Source organism: Rhinopithecus roxellana, chromosome 1, assembly GCF_007565055.1.
Source record: "Rhinopithecus roxellana isolate Shanxi Qingling chromosome 1, ASM756505v1, whole genome shotgun sequence".
Lineage (NCBI taxonomy): Eukaryota > Metazoa > Chordata > Mammalia > Primates > Cercopithecidae > Rhinopithecus > Rhinopithecus roxellana.
In genome coordinates this window covers 39,908,763-39,924,915 of record NC_044549.1, presented here as the reverse complement: position 1 = coordinate 39,924,915, position 16,153 = coordinate 39,908,763, and the positions used below count along the sequence as shown (strand labels likewise).

General features: G+C 36.2%; 1 protein-coding gene across 5 annotated transcripts in view; it reads left to right on the top strand.

The window, feature by feature from the left end:
• The window catches only part of IGSF11 (immunoglobulin superfamily member 11), a 220,803-nt gene that overhangs the window by 183,333 nt on the left and 21,317 nt on the right, over positions 1-16,153 (top strand). For all 5 annotated transcript variants that reach the window (XM_010357444.2, XM_010357443.2, XM_030941461.1 and 2 more), the window contains 2 exons: positions 13,781-13,944; positions 15,322-15,529. In XM_010357444.2, the coding sequence (XP_010355746.1) occupies positions 13,781-13,944; positions 15,322-15,529 (372 nt within the window). The remainder of the gene's footprint in view (positions 1-13,780; positions 13,945-15,321; positions 15,530-16,153) is intronic.

Genomic DNA, 16,153 nt, shown 5'->3' with positions numbered 1-16,153 from the left:
GAAGGAAGCAGTGTTACTGGTGAACAAGAATAAAATATTTCAGTTGAGCCATTTTTAAAAAGAATTTAATTGGTTTCAGAATGTAACATCCTTCCTGATGGTTTCAGATGGCTTTATTTGTTCATAAATAACTCTACTTGTTGATTTAGCCACTTTTGTCATATGAATGCTTCATTAAACAAATGGAGCTTGCTCATTATAGCCAAGTAGAGCTATATTCAACCAAGTGGTGAAGTTGAGAGTACACGGTTGTATTTAACAGCAAAGGCCCTTTATCTGGCCTCTTGCCATCTGGAAACTCTAGATAGCATTTCCCAATATAAATCTCAATGTAGTAACCAGACTGATAAGGACATGCAACTATAGCATCACAGTGTCAGAGAGGCCTACCAAAATATAAAGTGCTCCGTATACAGGAAAGAAAAATACGTTCTTCTCACCCTATTCATTATCCAAGTTAAAAGCCTAGATTTTCAGAAGTCCTTTAGAAAGCTAAACAGCAAGGAATTTTTATTTTATTTTCCCTGAGAAAGGCCAGTCACATGGAAGTTCAGATTTGGCTAGAGGGGTATCATTGTAATAAAAGACAATCCTGAAATGCGAAAAAATAGCCCCTAGATTCTGTCATTTTTTTCTGCTCATTCCCTGCCTTGTCTTTAAACTATGATTTCTGAAATTTTTGAAAGCACAGAGATTTTTTTTTTAGAAGTCCTTATCTAATGCTTGGGGTATTAAAATTTATTGTTAAACTTTATTCATCATTTCTAGGCTCTACAACATTTTGTAAGAAATGTATATTTAACTGTTTCTGAAAATGTCAAGTTGAATTCAAATCTGAGACCCCTTTTTAAAAAAATCAGTGTGGATATTATCAATTATTGGGGCTCCCTTCTATACACTGCAGTCTCTCTTACAGAGCCAGAATGCTGGGAGGACCCCTCTGGTCTTCTGCGGAGTAACTGCTTTTTGTTCAAGCCCCTTGTTCAAGCCCACAGGATCCTTTATGTTGCTCTGCAGCTTCTGTGCCTTGTAGGACACATGGAATGTTGTTATGACCAGAGCCCCAGTCTCCAGGACAGCCATCCTCTTTGAGGCACCGTTATGTCCTTTGTCCTCTGAGCAAAGTAGAGCATGGATCTCCTCTTGTCAAGGAACTTGGCCAACTTCCATTCCCCTCCCAGTAGTCTTTTTTCTCCTTTATCAGGCTCAAAGGCAGCCCCTCCCACCTCCTCTGCCCCGGTGTAGCTTCCTCAGTGAGCACAGGCTTCACATGAGACAGGAAGCCTGTTGATCTTCAGTAGTTTCATCTTTCCACCCTACAAAGCCCACAAGATAAAGGAATACATAGAGGGCTTGACAAAGATAGGCTTAGAAGAGTTAGGAGAGAGGAAGGAGAAAGACATAATTTTTAATGTTTTCATTTGTTGCTTGCTATAGTCAGCATAGTCATATTCATGGGTGACAATCATATTTTGAATAGTATTTCTATTTGGAGGCATTCCCACGTTATGAGTCTGCCTCCCCAGTGTTAGAAATGAGAACTTGAATTTCTGGCCTCTTGTGCAGCTTGGACTTCGGCCCTTCAGTCAGATTCACATAGAGAGTCTCTGGCCCTGACTTGAAAGAAGAAACTTGAAAGAAGAAACATGACAGAACAAGCTCTATGTTGAGCTTCTATTGCTAACATAGCAGCGTAAGAGTATGGCTTTGCAGGGTCATAGTGTTGTAGGGTTAAGTGCCTGATACAGCACTGAGACATCATTCGTAGTTGCAGTAAAGTTTTGGCATTTGGGGTTTGGTGACAGGGACAGTTGCAGCAATTTTCTTAAGCCAGTTTTACGGTATAGTTATGGATGTTTTCCTGGAAGATTAGCTCTTACTTTGTTTCTCAAGTCAACTCCATGATTCTGTAAGCTTCCTAACATACCTTTTGCTAAAAAAAATTTAAAAATCAGATTTATAAAGTATAACTAACATACAATAAAATCCCTCTTTTTAGGTATATAGTTTACTGAGTTTTGACAAATGTTTCGTCTTGTGTTCACTACCATAACCATGATGTACAGTATTTCTATCACTCCAAGGAGTTCCCTTCTGCCCTATGTGGTATTCTTTGCCCCACTCTAACCCTCAGTCCCAGCTCCAGCATCTGGCAACTGCTGCTTTGTTTTCTGCCTGTATAGTTTTGCTTTCTCCATGGATTTTTTTTTTTTTTTAAATGGATACGTGCAGTATATAGCCATTTGTTTCTGGATTATTTCACTTAGCACAATAGCTTTAATATTTAGTCATTTTGCATCTATCAGAAGTTTGTGTGTTTTTTTGTTCATAAGTAATATTTCATTAAATGGCTATGTCACAATTGTTTTATCCATTTGCAAGTTGGTGGGCATTTGAGTTGTGTCAGGTATTTTGGCTACTAAAAATAAAGATGTAGTGAACATTTGCGTATAGGTTTTTCTGTGGATCTGTATCTTTACTTGTCTTGCATAAATATCTATAATTGGAATTGCTAGATTTATAGTTAAGTATACATTTAATTTTGTAAGAAAATGTTTCCAAATGACTGTACTACCTTTCATTTCCTTCAGAAATGTATGAGAGTTAGTTGTTCTACATTCTCGTCAACACTTAGCATTGTCATGTTAATATAATATACTCTAGTTAATGTTTTGTATTATCTCACTATGGTTTTAAGTTCCCTGTTGACTAATGAAGTGGAGCATCTTTTCAGGGTGTTATCACTCATTTGTATGCTTTCTATCTATAGTGAAGTGTCCAAATCTTTTGTGCATTTAAAAAATTGAACTGTTTTGTTGAACTTTAAGAGTTTTTAGGTATTATAAATATAAGAACTTGTGTCTTGAAAATATTTTTTCCCAAACTATGGCTTGTATTTTTATTTTCTTAATAGTGTCTTTTGAAGACAAGAAACTGTTAATTTTGATGAGGTCTTCTCAATTTTTAAGTAGTTAATGCATTTTGTATCCTATTCCAGAAGACTTTTTCTAACTCAGAGTCATAGAGAATTTCTTCTGTATTTTCTTCCAGAAGTTTTACAGTTTTTATTGATGTGTTTAAATTTTGTATCTAGTTTGAATTAGTTTTTATATAAAGTATTTTTTTTCAAAAAGAGTAAACTCTTCCCACTGAATGGCTTTGACACCTTTGTTGGAAATCAATTGCCCATTTATATATGAATCAATTTTTGGACTCTCTATATGTCCTTATGCCAATGCTACTTTATATTACTTTATAACTTATTTTCTTTTTGAAAATTTGACTATTCTAATACTCACTTTTGTACATACATTTCAGGAGTAATTTGTCTACTTATACAAAACAGCTCGCTGAAAATTTGATTTGGATGCTATTAAATCTAAAGATAAATTTGGGTTGACTTGACCTCTTAACAGTATTGAATCTTTTGACCAATAGTCACAGTTTGTCTCTCCATGCAGTAAAGTCTTTAAATTTCTCTCAGAAAAATTTTGTAATTTTCATTGCACAGATCTTACAGATATTTTCTTAAAGTTATCCCTAACTATTTCATGTTTTGGATGCTATTGTAAGTGGTATCATTTTCAAATTTTAATTTCCAAATATTCGTTGGTACTGTATAGAAAAATAGTTGCTGTTTGTATATTGGCCTTGATTTCTGAAACCTTGCTAAACTCATTTATTAGGATTAGTTGTTGTTTTGTAGACTTGTAAGAATTTTTAATGCAGATGTGTTATCTGCAAATAAATACAATTTTACTTTAAAATTTTCAAACTATATGTCTTTTAATTCTTATTCTTGCCTTATTGCAGTGACTACAATCTGCATGTTAAATAGACGTGGAAGAGCAGATATCTCTCCTTGTTCCTTACTGTCGGAGGAAAATCTTTTACCATTAAATTTGTTAGCTGTTTGAATTACTGGTACTGATTATATCTCTTTGTTCTTTTTTTGATGTCTGTAGGATCTGTAATTATGTCTTTTCTTTCATATCTGATATTGATAATTTGTAACTTTTCTCTTTATTCTTTGTCAGTCTGGTTAGAGATTTGTAAATTTTATTGACCTCAGATAACTAAACTTTGATTTGATTTACCTTGTTGTTTTTCTGTCTTTATTGAATTCTACTCTGTCTTGATACTTTGCTTCTGTATGCCTGCATTTGATTTAATTTATATTACTTTTTAAAAAAGTTTCTTAAGGTGGAAACTTAGGTCATTGATTATAAACCTTTCTTCTTTTCTAATTTTCTTTCTTCTTTTCTTCAGCACATTTAGATGCTGCTATTACTTTTCTCTAAGTAATGCTTTGGTTGCTTCCCCACAAATTTTGGTATGTTGTGTTTTCATATTCACATAATTAAAAATATTTCCTAGTCTTCCTTGTGATTTCTTCTTTGACCTGTGAATTATTTATAAGTGATTTTTTTTTTTTTTTTTTGAGATGGAGTCTTGCTCTGCCACCCAGGCTGGAGTGCAGTGGCACGATCTTGGCTCGCTGCAACCTTTGCCTCCTGGGTTCAAGCAGTTCTCCTGCCTCAGCCTCCCAAGTAGCTGGGACTACAGGCATATGCCACCACGCCTGGCTAATTTTTGTATTTTTAGTAGAGATGGGGTTTTGCCATGTTGGCCAGGCTGGTCTTGAACCCTTAACCTCAGGTGATCCACCTGCCTTGTCATCCCAAAGTGCTGAGATTACAGGCGTGAGCCACCAAACCCAGCCCGAAGTGATTTAAAAAAAAAAATACATGATGGTTTTCTAGATTTCTTCCTGTTAATTGGGTTTAGTTTAACTCATATTCTTTATATAACTTTAATTATTTAAAAATTTCTAAAGTTCATTTTATAGTCCAGAATATGTTCTGCCTTGATGAATGTTCCATGTCTACTTTAAAATAATGTATATTCCATGATGTTAGGTAGAACATCCTAAAGTTTTCATTTATGTTATGTTCATTGTTCAGGTCTTCTGTGTTTTTACTGTTTTTATCTGTTCTATAAGTTAATGACTGAGACTTGTTGCAATCACCATAATTGCAGGTTTTTCACTTTTTGTCCTTTTAGTTCTGTCAGTGTTTGCTTCTTGTACTTTGAAACTCTGTTGTGAGGTGCATACACAGCACTGTTATGTTCTTGATGAATCAGACTGCCCTTTTATCATTATGTAATATCCCTCTTTATGCCTGTTTTAGTTACTTGACTCTTCTGTCTTCACATGCTACTGCTTTCCCAAACTCTTTGCTTTCTCAAACTATATTATCTTATAATAGTTACCTCATAATTAGCTGTCCAGCCTCTCCTTGGTGAGTTGCCGATTCCTGGTACAATCACTTGTAGCCAGGATGTAAATAAGATCCTATGTCATAAACCATAGCGACTCATGTTCAAGGAATTGCTTCTTTGTCCTCCCTGAAGTCAGTTTTGAGTGTGGTAGCAATCATAGTAGCATGTCCATCATAACACTGCAAAACCTGGTTCTGCTTTTGTGCCTTGATTCTTTATAGCTAATTGTAATCACATTACTTGCTTAGTTTTAAATAAGAGGTTACAAACATAAATGCCCACAGGAGTCAGACAGGTAACATGATGGAGTAAAGTGGATTATATCGTGGAATAACAGGAAGTGGGTGGGGATCCTGGCAGTGTGGAAAGCTCCTGTTTTGTCTAAAGGGGCTGCACTAATCAACTGCCATGTGAAATGCAGGCCTGGTGTTACTAACTGCCCCTCAAAAGGGGATTCCTAAGTGGAGTAGAATACGTAAACTGATAGCCAGATACGAAATCAGGAGGAAGTGATAATAATAGGAAACTTGCTGAAGAGAATTCTGATAAAGTTCACACCAAGTTTTAGGAGATACTGCTGAGTTAATGCTACCCACGTAATATATATGCCATGACATGTAGGAATCAAGCATGTATACACATGCATATATATATACACACATATATACATATGTACACACACATACACACATATATATATAGAGAGAGATCTTTTGGAAAGTGACAAAGAGGAGTGATAATCTAGAGAGCGTGCATTAATTAGTTCAGTATAAGGCATGCTCTTTGCCCTTGGGATGGTCCCTAAGCAATGTTTGTGGTTGAAGGGGAGAAGTCAATTAGAAAGCACTGAAATTATATCTAAAGGGAAACTGTAGTAGCACAGAAATAGAATACAATTACATATTATAGCCAGACTATTACATGTTACATAGACTGTGTAATGAATGTTTAATGCTTCAGCCAGAGAATGAAGATATATAATTTTATGGTAGCTTGCCATCGTATACCAACCATAAAATACATTGTGTGATATGACATAAAATGAAGTAGAAACTTGGCAGTGATCCTGTAAATTGATTAATGTAGATGACCAATATGTAATAGAGCCATCTATATTGATAAGTTAGTGAGCTATTACTCTTCGTTTCACTTAGCACTGAGTAAATAGCCAAAATATAAGTGAATTTCAGCTAATGCAAACATTGTTTTTAGTTGAGATGACAGATTGTAAAAAGAAAGAGTATATGGTAAGTATAAAGGTAGATTATTTCATCTAATTAAAATTTGGTTAAAATATGAAGGGAGAATGATTTGTTTAAAAAACGACTACAATGCTAGAGAATTGTGGTATTCCTTAGTTTCCTTCAGAAAATGAGGATAGTGTAGAATTTTTGCTTTTTGAATTCATGTCAGTCTGATAAACTGTAAAACTTAATTTGATAGGTTAAGTAAATTTGTATTACATGTCTTACATGTCTTCATATAGGAAATGCTTGTGAGATCGTATGGGATGATATAAACCAATAAGCATTTTGTGACCACTGATAGTAACATTTTAGGCAGAAGGATAACATAGGTCTCCCAAAGTGCCATAAGGTCTTTTTGATGCTTTGCTGATTATATTCCCAGAGGGAAGTGTTCTGGCAGTTGGGCTGATCATGAAACATGAGCCCTTGCTCCATAGTCATCAGAGAACACTATTGTGAAATCTCCATTGGATTACTTGGGCCAGTCCCCGTTGTGAACTTCTGACGTTCTATCTCTGATGCGTTTGCAGGGGGGATTTCATGTCATTTGACTCTAGCAGTAGGCAGATAACTGTAAAATGTCCATTGTTCTCTTGGCTGTGTAGTATGGATGGTACCTCCTAGGATTTTTAAAGATTCTTTGTTGCCAGCTTCATTTCCTCTAACATGTACCAAGAGGTTTGAGATAATGTGAATGCCTTTCTGCTTTAAATCTTGGGAAACAGGAGTATAAATAAGGATTATAGACAACTGTATTTATGACTTTAACTCCTCAGAGGAAATATGACCATGCACTTTATTCTTTTTTATGTAATTGCTGAGAGTCATTCAGAATTCATGAGTTGACTCATTTTTTCTTGGGTGAAATACAAAGAAAAGATTCAAGTGCAAAATGCTGTCACTTTGGCTCTTAAAGTATGCATTTTACGTTTAAATATTGCAAATTGTAAGATGTTTTAAGTGTTTTTATTTATTTATTTATTTTTTTGAGATGGAATCTCACTCTGTTGCCCAGTTTGGAGTGCAGTGGTGCAATCTTGGCTCGCTGCAACCTCCTCTTCCCCTTCCAGGTTAAAGAGACTCTCCTGCCTCAGTCTCCCATGTAGCTGGTACTACAGGTGCCCACCACTATGCCTGGCTAATTTTTGTATTTTTGGTAGAGACAGAGTTTCACCATGTTGACCAGGCTGATCTCGAACTCCTGACCTCAAGTAATCTGCCCACCTCAGCCTCCCAAAATGCTGGGATTACAGGCGTGAGCCACTGCACCCAGCCTAAGTGGATTTTTAATCTAATATTTCGCATTCAAGTTTAAATTCTTGCCTAGAATTTCAAACATGGAAATATACTTTAAAAGGAAATAGGGGTTTTTTTTTTTTGTTTTTTTAATAGGATAGAAAAAAAACATGAAAAATGCAAAATAAAACACCCATTTCCCTCATTCTTACTCTAAGAAACTTTTTATTACACATAGTTCTATCAATATGCTAAAGAGGAACCATGAGACACATTCACAGAGTAACTTAATGTTGTCTTCTGCATACCTTTACATTCATTCATGAGTCAGTTCTTTCCCTACATGAGAACTAAAGCAGGTTATACAACTTTTCTGATCACTTTAAATTTAAAAAATGAAACAAAACAAGAAAATCTTAATTTATATACAGAATTATAAGTATGGTTCCCTGATTGCCAGTGAGATACCCTCTAGGAGTCCAGATATCCGGCTTCGACTTTCCTCTACTGAGGTCCCATCAGCGAGACCTCATGTTACATAGACTGTGTAATGAATGTTTAATGCTTCAGCCAGAAAATGAAGATATATAATTTTATGGTAGCTTGCCATCGTATACCAACATCGTGACCCTGCACCAGCTTTCATGTGTGTTCACCTACAAGGTGGGAATAGGGTGAGTGAGTCTTATAGTGTACCATAGCTCTAATTTAGAAGTTCTCTCCACAAAGCCTCTTTACAGACTTTCACCCTTGACTCATTTATTCCCTTTGTGTAGTCCTCAAAGTTATGTAACCAATTTTCAGCTATCTTCTTTGTGCAAATTCTTGAGGGCAGTTTGTCTTAAAACTCTCTTTGGCATCTGATATATACACACTGTATATATATACACACAAACATATACACATATATATATACGTATATATGCACATACATATGTATATGTGTATATATGTGTATACGTGTGTGTGTGTGTATCTCGGTATATATAACACCCTGATATTTTCATGTGGAAATTGAAGGAATTGGATTAGATCAATTTAGCAACATGTATTTATTGAGTTCCTGTGGTGTGCTTTCTTAGACCATACAGTATACTGATGAGGATTTGTTAAATAATCGCCAGGTATGATTAAAAGCTTGGTGGTGTTCTGACACTACTTCATGAGACTCTGACCTAGACTGAGAGGTCAGGGCTTTTCTTGTGAGAAGGTATCACTTGAGCTATTGTAAATGATGAGTAGGTTACTAAGAAGCCAGGGTTTATGAGTAGGTTACTAAGTAAAGAAGTTGAGGTTTGGAACAAAGCAAACCAGACAGAGGAAAGACAGAAAACAGAGTAAAGACTCAGATTCCAGGAGTCAAGAGAAATTTAGTTAGTAAAATGTGCCAGATTTGATCATGGATTGGGTTTGGGAGATGATGACAGAGTTGACTTGCAGATTTCTAAATGTCTGGCTTGCCCAGCTTGGCCCTGTTTGATCCATTCACAATCATAGGGAGCATCAGGAAGGAGCCAGAATATATTTGGGAGGTGAGCATGCAAAGGAATAGTTTGATCTTGGACACGCTGACTTTTGAGGTGCCTTTGAGGTAGCGACATGATGAAGTCTAGGAGGCAATTGCATATAACAGGAGAGATTTTGATTAGAGATATGAATTTGAGAGCCATTAGCATTTACATGAGAATTGAATTCATGATGGTAAATGAAATTCTATAGGGAGATAGTTTAGAATAAGGCATCAAGTCAGCACTTTCAGAAATACCAACATATAGTAACCATGTGGAAAAGGGTAAAACAGCAAGAGAAAGTGAGAAGTGTCCAGAGAGTTGGGAGGAAAACCAGAAGTGAATTATATTAACATCACTGAAGCTAAGGGAAAGGTGTGTTTTAAGGAGGAGGGAAGGGTCCTCTCTGTCAGATGTTTACAAGAGTCCAGGAATGATGACAAGTGTCATTCAGCCACAAGGAGGTCTCTGGGAAGCCTAGGGAAAATTGTTTTTAAGAAGTGATTGGGGCAGAAGTAGATTGAAGACTATGGAGTAGGAATAGATTCTGTGGAGAGAGTATAGACAGTGCTTTCAAAAAGATTGACATGAAGTATCAGAGAGCTAGGACCTCCCTGGTGAGGACTGTGAGGTGTAGGGAGGTAGGAATTTTGTTTTCAGTTTAAAATCTTGAGGATGTTTAAATGCTATCAGGAAGTCTCCAGCGCAGAGAAGGGGGTTGAAGTTACGGGAGGGGGCAGTCTATGACAAGGTCACTAGGGAGCCAAGCAGATGGTATTTAAAGCTCACATACAGGGTTGGTCTTAGATAAACTCCTCTAATCTGACATGAGAGAGGGAGATGAGGGTGAGGCTGACTGAAACTGATTTGCAGATTGAGAAGCAGGAAGTAGAAGGAGTTTCTAATGCCTTTATGTAAAAGTCCATTCTAGTTTTAAATATTATCCTCATATAATGTTGGAGTGATAATAATAACAACAAACACATATGGAATGATTTCTGTGTGTTGAGTTACGTGTAGTAGTGTGTATTTCTTATAGACTAACTGCCTGGGTTGGAAGCCAGACCTCCACTTCCTAGCTTTGTGACTGTGCGACCTTGAGCTGTATTTTTAATTCTCTGTTTTTCTACTGTAAAATGAATATAATGTCAGTAAGTACCTTATAGGATTAAATGAGTTTGCATATATGTATATATATAATACATGTTATATATAGAGAGAGCTTAATGTGGACTTGGTGTAGTCAGTGTGACCTAAAATTATTAGCTAGAAATAGTAGTGGTGGTGGTAGTCATTCTCAGCATCTGGTACTGCCCTCATCATACTCCTTGTATGATGTGATGATAATATTTAGCTCTGTCTTACAGATGAAGCAACTGACTCAGAGATTAAGTTACTTGTTTGGGGCCATGCAGCTAAATAGGTGAAAGTACCACATCTCAAACCAGATCTGTACAGCTTCAAACCTACACCTTTGCAGTTCTGAAAGCAGCTCATCTAGAATATTTCTTCTTCAACTATTTCAGAATGTGAGATTTTAGGATTGACCTTATGTAAAAACGTGAAGTAAGTGAAGTTGACCTTTCACAACTTCAGCTGCCCCAGAGGCTTGCTCTGTGCCAGCAGTCCTGTGGCTTCCCTGGCTCCTAGCCCTGTCCCGCACAGCTCCTTGTCCTCTGCTCACCCTATTGTGGTTGCTTTCTCTTTCTCTTTCATTCTTAGTTCATATTGGTTATTTTAAAAAATTTGTATCAAAGATTATTTGAGTTAAGCTTGAAATTAGTGAATTGCTGGTGGAAGGTACTTACAATCCCATATAGTTTAAGGTGGGATCATATTTCCTTTACTCCTTCGTTGGAGTATTGTCTGAAGAATGCAGTGATGGAGGTTCTGGCACTAGTTGACTTCCACACTCATTCTTAAAAACATCTCTATCAGCATTTATTGTGAATTTATCATATCATTATAACAAATACATTTTCTCACCCACTTCTACCTTATGAGGTAGCTCATTCTATTCATTACCTGCTTCATGATCAAGTAACCTTCCCTCAGGAATTAAGATCACTAATTCCTGAGGTTCTTTCAATTTCTTTTTAAAAATTTAGAGACTTCCCCTAATGTTATTTATCTTAGAAACTTTTCCTGATGTCATCAACTTTGTAGTTTATCACAGACTTCTTTACATTCTTCTTCTATAGACTTATATATATCACAGAATATCTTTATATTCTATCACAGACAGTTTATGAAACATTTTATTCTGCAAATTTAACTCCTAAGAACATCGTCAGACTCTATGTGAAGAACATGAAGTTCTATAGGGGGAAGGTGTTATGTATGTTTATTTTTTAAACTAATTGTAATCATAACTGTGTGTTATTCTGTTACTTTTTTGGGAGAATTGAGATGCTATCACTTCAAAGTAAAATAGTTTGAGATACTGTCATAGACTTAATGTGTTTTTCATGATCTAAAATAACTTCTTTGTAGGGTCTCCATGGCCTATTTTGATCTACTGTTATTTCCATACTGTTTCATCATCCCAGGGAGGAGGCTTTGCAGAGGAGATAACAGTTATTTTGATTTCTCATGAGTTGGCTCTGGTGAATCAGTTTTCTTTTTTAGAATTTTAAGTGTTATTGACATACAATTTATACTCCATAAAATTACTCCTTTGAACTACAAAATTCAGTGACTTTTGGCCGGGTGCGGCGGCTCACGCCTGTAATCCCAGCACTTTGGGAGGCCAAGGCAGCCGGATCACAAGGTCAGGAGCTTGAGACCATCCTGGCTAACATGGTGAAACCCCGTCTCTACTAAAAATACAAAAAAATTAGCCGGGCATGGTGGCGGGCGAGTAGTCCCAGCTACTCGGGGGGCTGAGGCAGGAGAATGGCATGAACCTGGAAGGCAGAGCTTGCAGTGAGCCGAGATAGTGCCACTGCACTCCAGCCTGGGCAACAGAGTGAGACTCTGTCTCAAAAAAAAAAAAAAAAAAAAAAAAAAGAAAGAAAAAGAAAAATTCAGTGACTTTTAAACTTGCAGAGTTGTGCAACCATCACAGAAACCTAGTTTTAGTTTTCCATCACTAAAAAGTCCCATTAAGTCTATTTACAAGTCCCTTTGCCATCCTTTGTATCCCCGGGTGGTACTAATCTATTTTCTGTCTCTATAGATTTGCCTTTTCTAGACATTTTATATGTGTGAAATCATATATAGTGTTTTGCATCTGGCTTCCTTGAGAAATATGTTTTGGGAGGCTCATGCGTGTTGTAAGATGTATCAGTACTTTGATGGGTTTTGTTTCTGAACAGTGTTCTGTTGTATGGATATATCACATTTTGTTTGTCCATTCACCAGTTGATGGATATTTGTATTATTTCCTTTTCAGGACATGATATAAATAATGCTGTTATGAATATTCATGGACAAGTCTTTGTGTGGACATACTTTTTCATTTTACTTGAGTAGATTCCTAGTAAGTGAAATTGCTGACTACTAGTATGTTATGATTATTTAGGTTTATGAACATTTTCTGTTGATTTTTATTTAGGTCTGTGATCATTTTCTGTTGATTCTGTATTCAGAATATTTAATTTTTGGCATATTGCTATCAAATGATCCCAGCACCATTTGTTGAAAAGACTGTTTTTGCCCCATGTAGTTGTCTTGTACCTTTATTGAGAAGCATTTGACCGTAAATATAAATATTTATTTCCGTACTCTCAACCCTGTGACATTTATCTGTATGTCTATCCTTAAAAGGCTAGTACCATACTCTTCTACTACAGCTATATAGCAAGTTTTAAAATCAGGTAGTGTGAATTCTTCAGCTTTGTTCTTGTTTTTCAGTACTCTTTTGGCTATTCTAGTTCTTTGTCTTTCTATATGTTTTAGAATTTGTCAATATCTACAAAACGACTACTGGGATTTTGACTGGACTAGCTCTGAATCTATAGATCAATTTAGGGATAATTGGCATCTTAAGATTGACTACCAATTCATGAACGTTACATATCTCTGCATATATTTAGTCTTACTGATTTCTTTTATTAGCATTGTATACTCTTCTGTGTATGGATGCTGTACACATTTTGTTAGATTTATATGATTTGTTAGATTTATATGTAAGCATTTAATTTTGCACTGTGCTTATGTAACAACAGTTCGAAAATTCAGTTTATTCTTAATCTTTCATCAAAATCCATCAGTTGAATTAATCTGTGTCGTATTTGAATCTGGCCACATAACAGATAGCCTCTTCCAAAAGAGAGTAAAGAGCTTCTAATGTTTTTCTATTATAGTTTCCAGGAGGTAAAGGGATGAACCATTTTTATTATTTTGACTCAGTGACTGGTCAGCAGTTGTTTAGTAAGACTATCATGTCAGTGTGTTCACATGATCAATAATAATGTGATAACATAAAACACACAAACCTTCCCGAAGGAGTTTGGACTATCGGGAAAGGGCAAGCATATAACCTCCCTGTTCCTTCTTCTGTAGGTGTTGCAGCATCCCTGGAAGTGTCAGAGAGCCCTGGGAGTATCCAAGTGGCCCGGGGTCAGACAGCAGTCCTGCCCTGCACTTTCACTACCAGCGCTGCCCTCATTAACCTCAATGTCATTTGGATGGTCACTCCTCTCTCCAATGCCAACCAACCTGAACAGGTACTTCTGTTCCATCCTGTGCTACCTCTGAAAGGTTAATCTTTTCAGAGGAGGTGGGTAGGGAAGCATCCTGAGTATATCTTTGGTTTCAAGAGTAAGGTGGCATTTTCCATGTGTGTGTGCTCTTTTAAGGCCGACTCCTCTGCCTTATCAGCCAACTATCAGAAGAGGCTAACCTCTTTTTAAAAAGGTAACAGATGTTAAGAATATCCTCCTGAGAGTTTTATGTAGGAACCTGTAATTTTATCAAAAACATTGCTAATAGGCAATTTTGACCGTAAGGGACTGGCACCAACACAGATGGTTGAGAGCATACTTTTAAAAGATAGTGATAATAGTAAGGAAGTAACATTAGATTGTAGTAGTTGATTTTTTAAAGTTAATTTCACTAGTATTTTAAAGTAAAACATGACTAGCCATGTTAGCCAGCTCAAAAAGTCTTATATAAATTATTAATATAATGTGTACGTGAAAGAATGTACATGAAAATGGAAGCTACTCCCCAATAAGCTGTATTAATTACAGGAAAAAGACACATAATTTGTAGAACTCACTGCAGAAAATAATGCCCAGGAAGTTAATGAATTGTGATAATGCTTACACCTTTATTTACAATGTTAAGCTTTTCTCCTTCAGTAAGCTTATTACCTCAAAATATTTGATAAGGTATATTTTCTGATATGAAATTAAATAGAAGCTTCTTTTGTTTCTTCATAGAATTTTTGTAGTTAGACTCTGCCTTCAAGATCATTTTATTCAATCTTATTATTTTAGGAATCAAGGATGGAGTTAAAGAAGTAAAGAGCTTGAGTAGAGTTACTAAACACATTTACAGGTAGAGCTTGAATAGAACTGAGTCCCTCACTCACAGCCCAATGGACTTTTTGTTATGTCATTCTAGGTCTTCCCTGAAGACTTAACTTTGATAATAGAGGCTGACATAAGAACAGCAGTCATGGACTTGTAACTCTACTTCCCTTGTGTGACATTTATTTACTTTCAGTCTATACCTATGATCTATCATTATGTGACCTAATAAGCATGAGAATGGCAGTGCTAATATTTTCTAATTTTTATTTTGGAATAAATTTTTTGAACTGGTAAAAATATTTATGAACTGATAGTAGGGTGGGTAGCAGCAAAGACATTATTTATGTTCTGATGTGTTAGGTAAGGAAAACATATTATTCTAATTTGATATGTGAAAAATTAAAACTCTAAGATACCTATGAACAAGTACTGGAAAAAAAAGTTGATGATAACTCTCATATTAGAAATAAAATTTTCCAACGTTTGGTGCTGTCTACCAAATAGTTATTGTTTTGTGTCTAGGAGAGGATAGAGTGGCCAGTGTATTTATTTTGCTTTCTTTTCCAGGTCATCCTGTATCAGGGTGGACAGATGTTTGACGGTGCCCCTCGTTTCCATGGTAGGGTAGGATTTACAGGCACCATGCCAGCTACCAATGTCTCTGTCTTCATTAATAACACTCAGTTATCAGATACTGGAACCTACCAATGCCTGGTCAACAACCTTCCAGACATAGGGGGCAGAAACATTGGGGTCATCGGTCTCACGGTGTTAGGTGAGTGACACAAGAGTCCTGGGCTGTTTGGGCTTGACTTACGAATCTGCTCTCAAGCATACTTGCTTCTTCCCTTGTTTCTACACCTTCAGTCTGCTTATGTTCTTTTTCAGTCTTCTCTCAGTTCCATCTCTTCTCTGCTTCTCCATGCTTCTTACAGATAGTCTCCCCCTCCTTTCTTCATTTCTGGCAGTCTCTAAAACTTACTCTTTAATGACTTTCTTCTGAAGGTGAAGAAAGATGGTATCAAATACCATCAGAAGTGATCTCTCAGTTTTCTTAAGCTTCTACAGGACAGAACTTATTGTTGAGTGCAAATTAAATCAAGAATGACGTATTTTAGTACAGAGCAGAAGTTTTTGCATGTGTGAGAATAATACTATTACTTCACATCTGTGTGACACTGAGTAGGATCACCACAGTTCTTGGCTTGCACGTGTTGTCCTGGCATAATTATAATAGTACCTCCTTTTACTCTCAAAAGTATCCTTGTTTGAAGAATAAATCATATTATCACCTTAATACTGAGACCAAATAGATTTAGTTTTTTTTCCCCCCAGATTACATAGAAAATAAACAACAAAGTTTAGATTAAAATTTAAATCTCCTTATTCAAACCAGCAC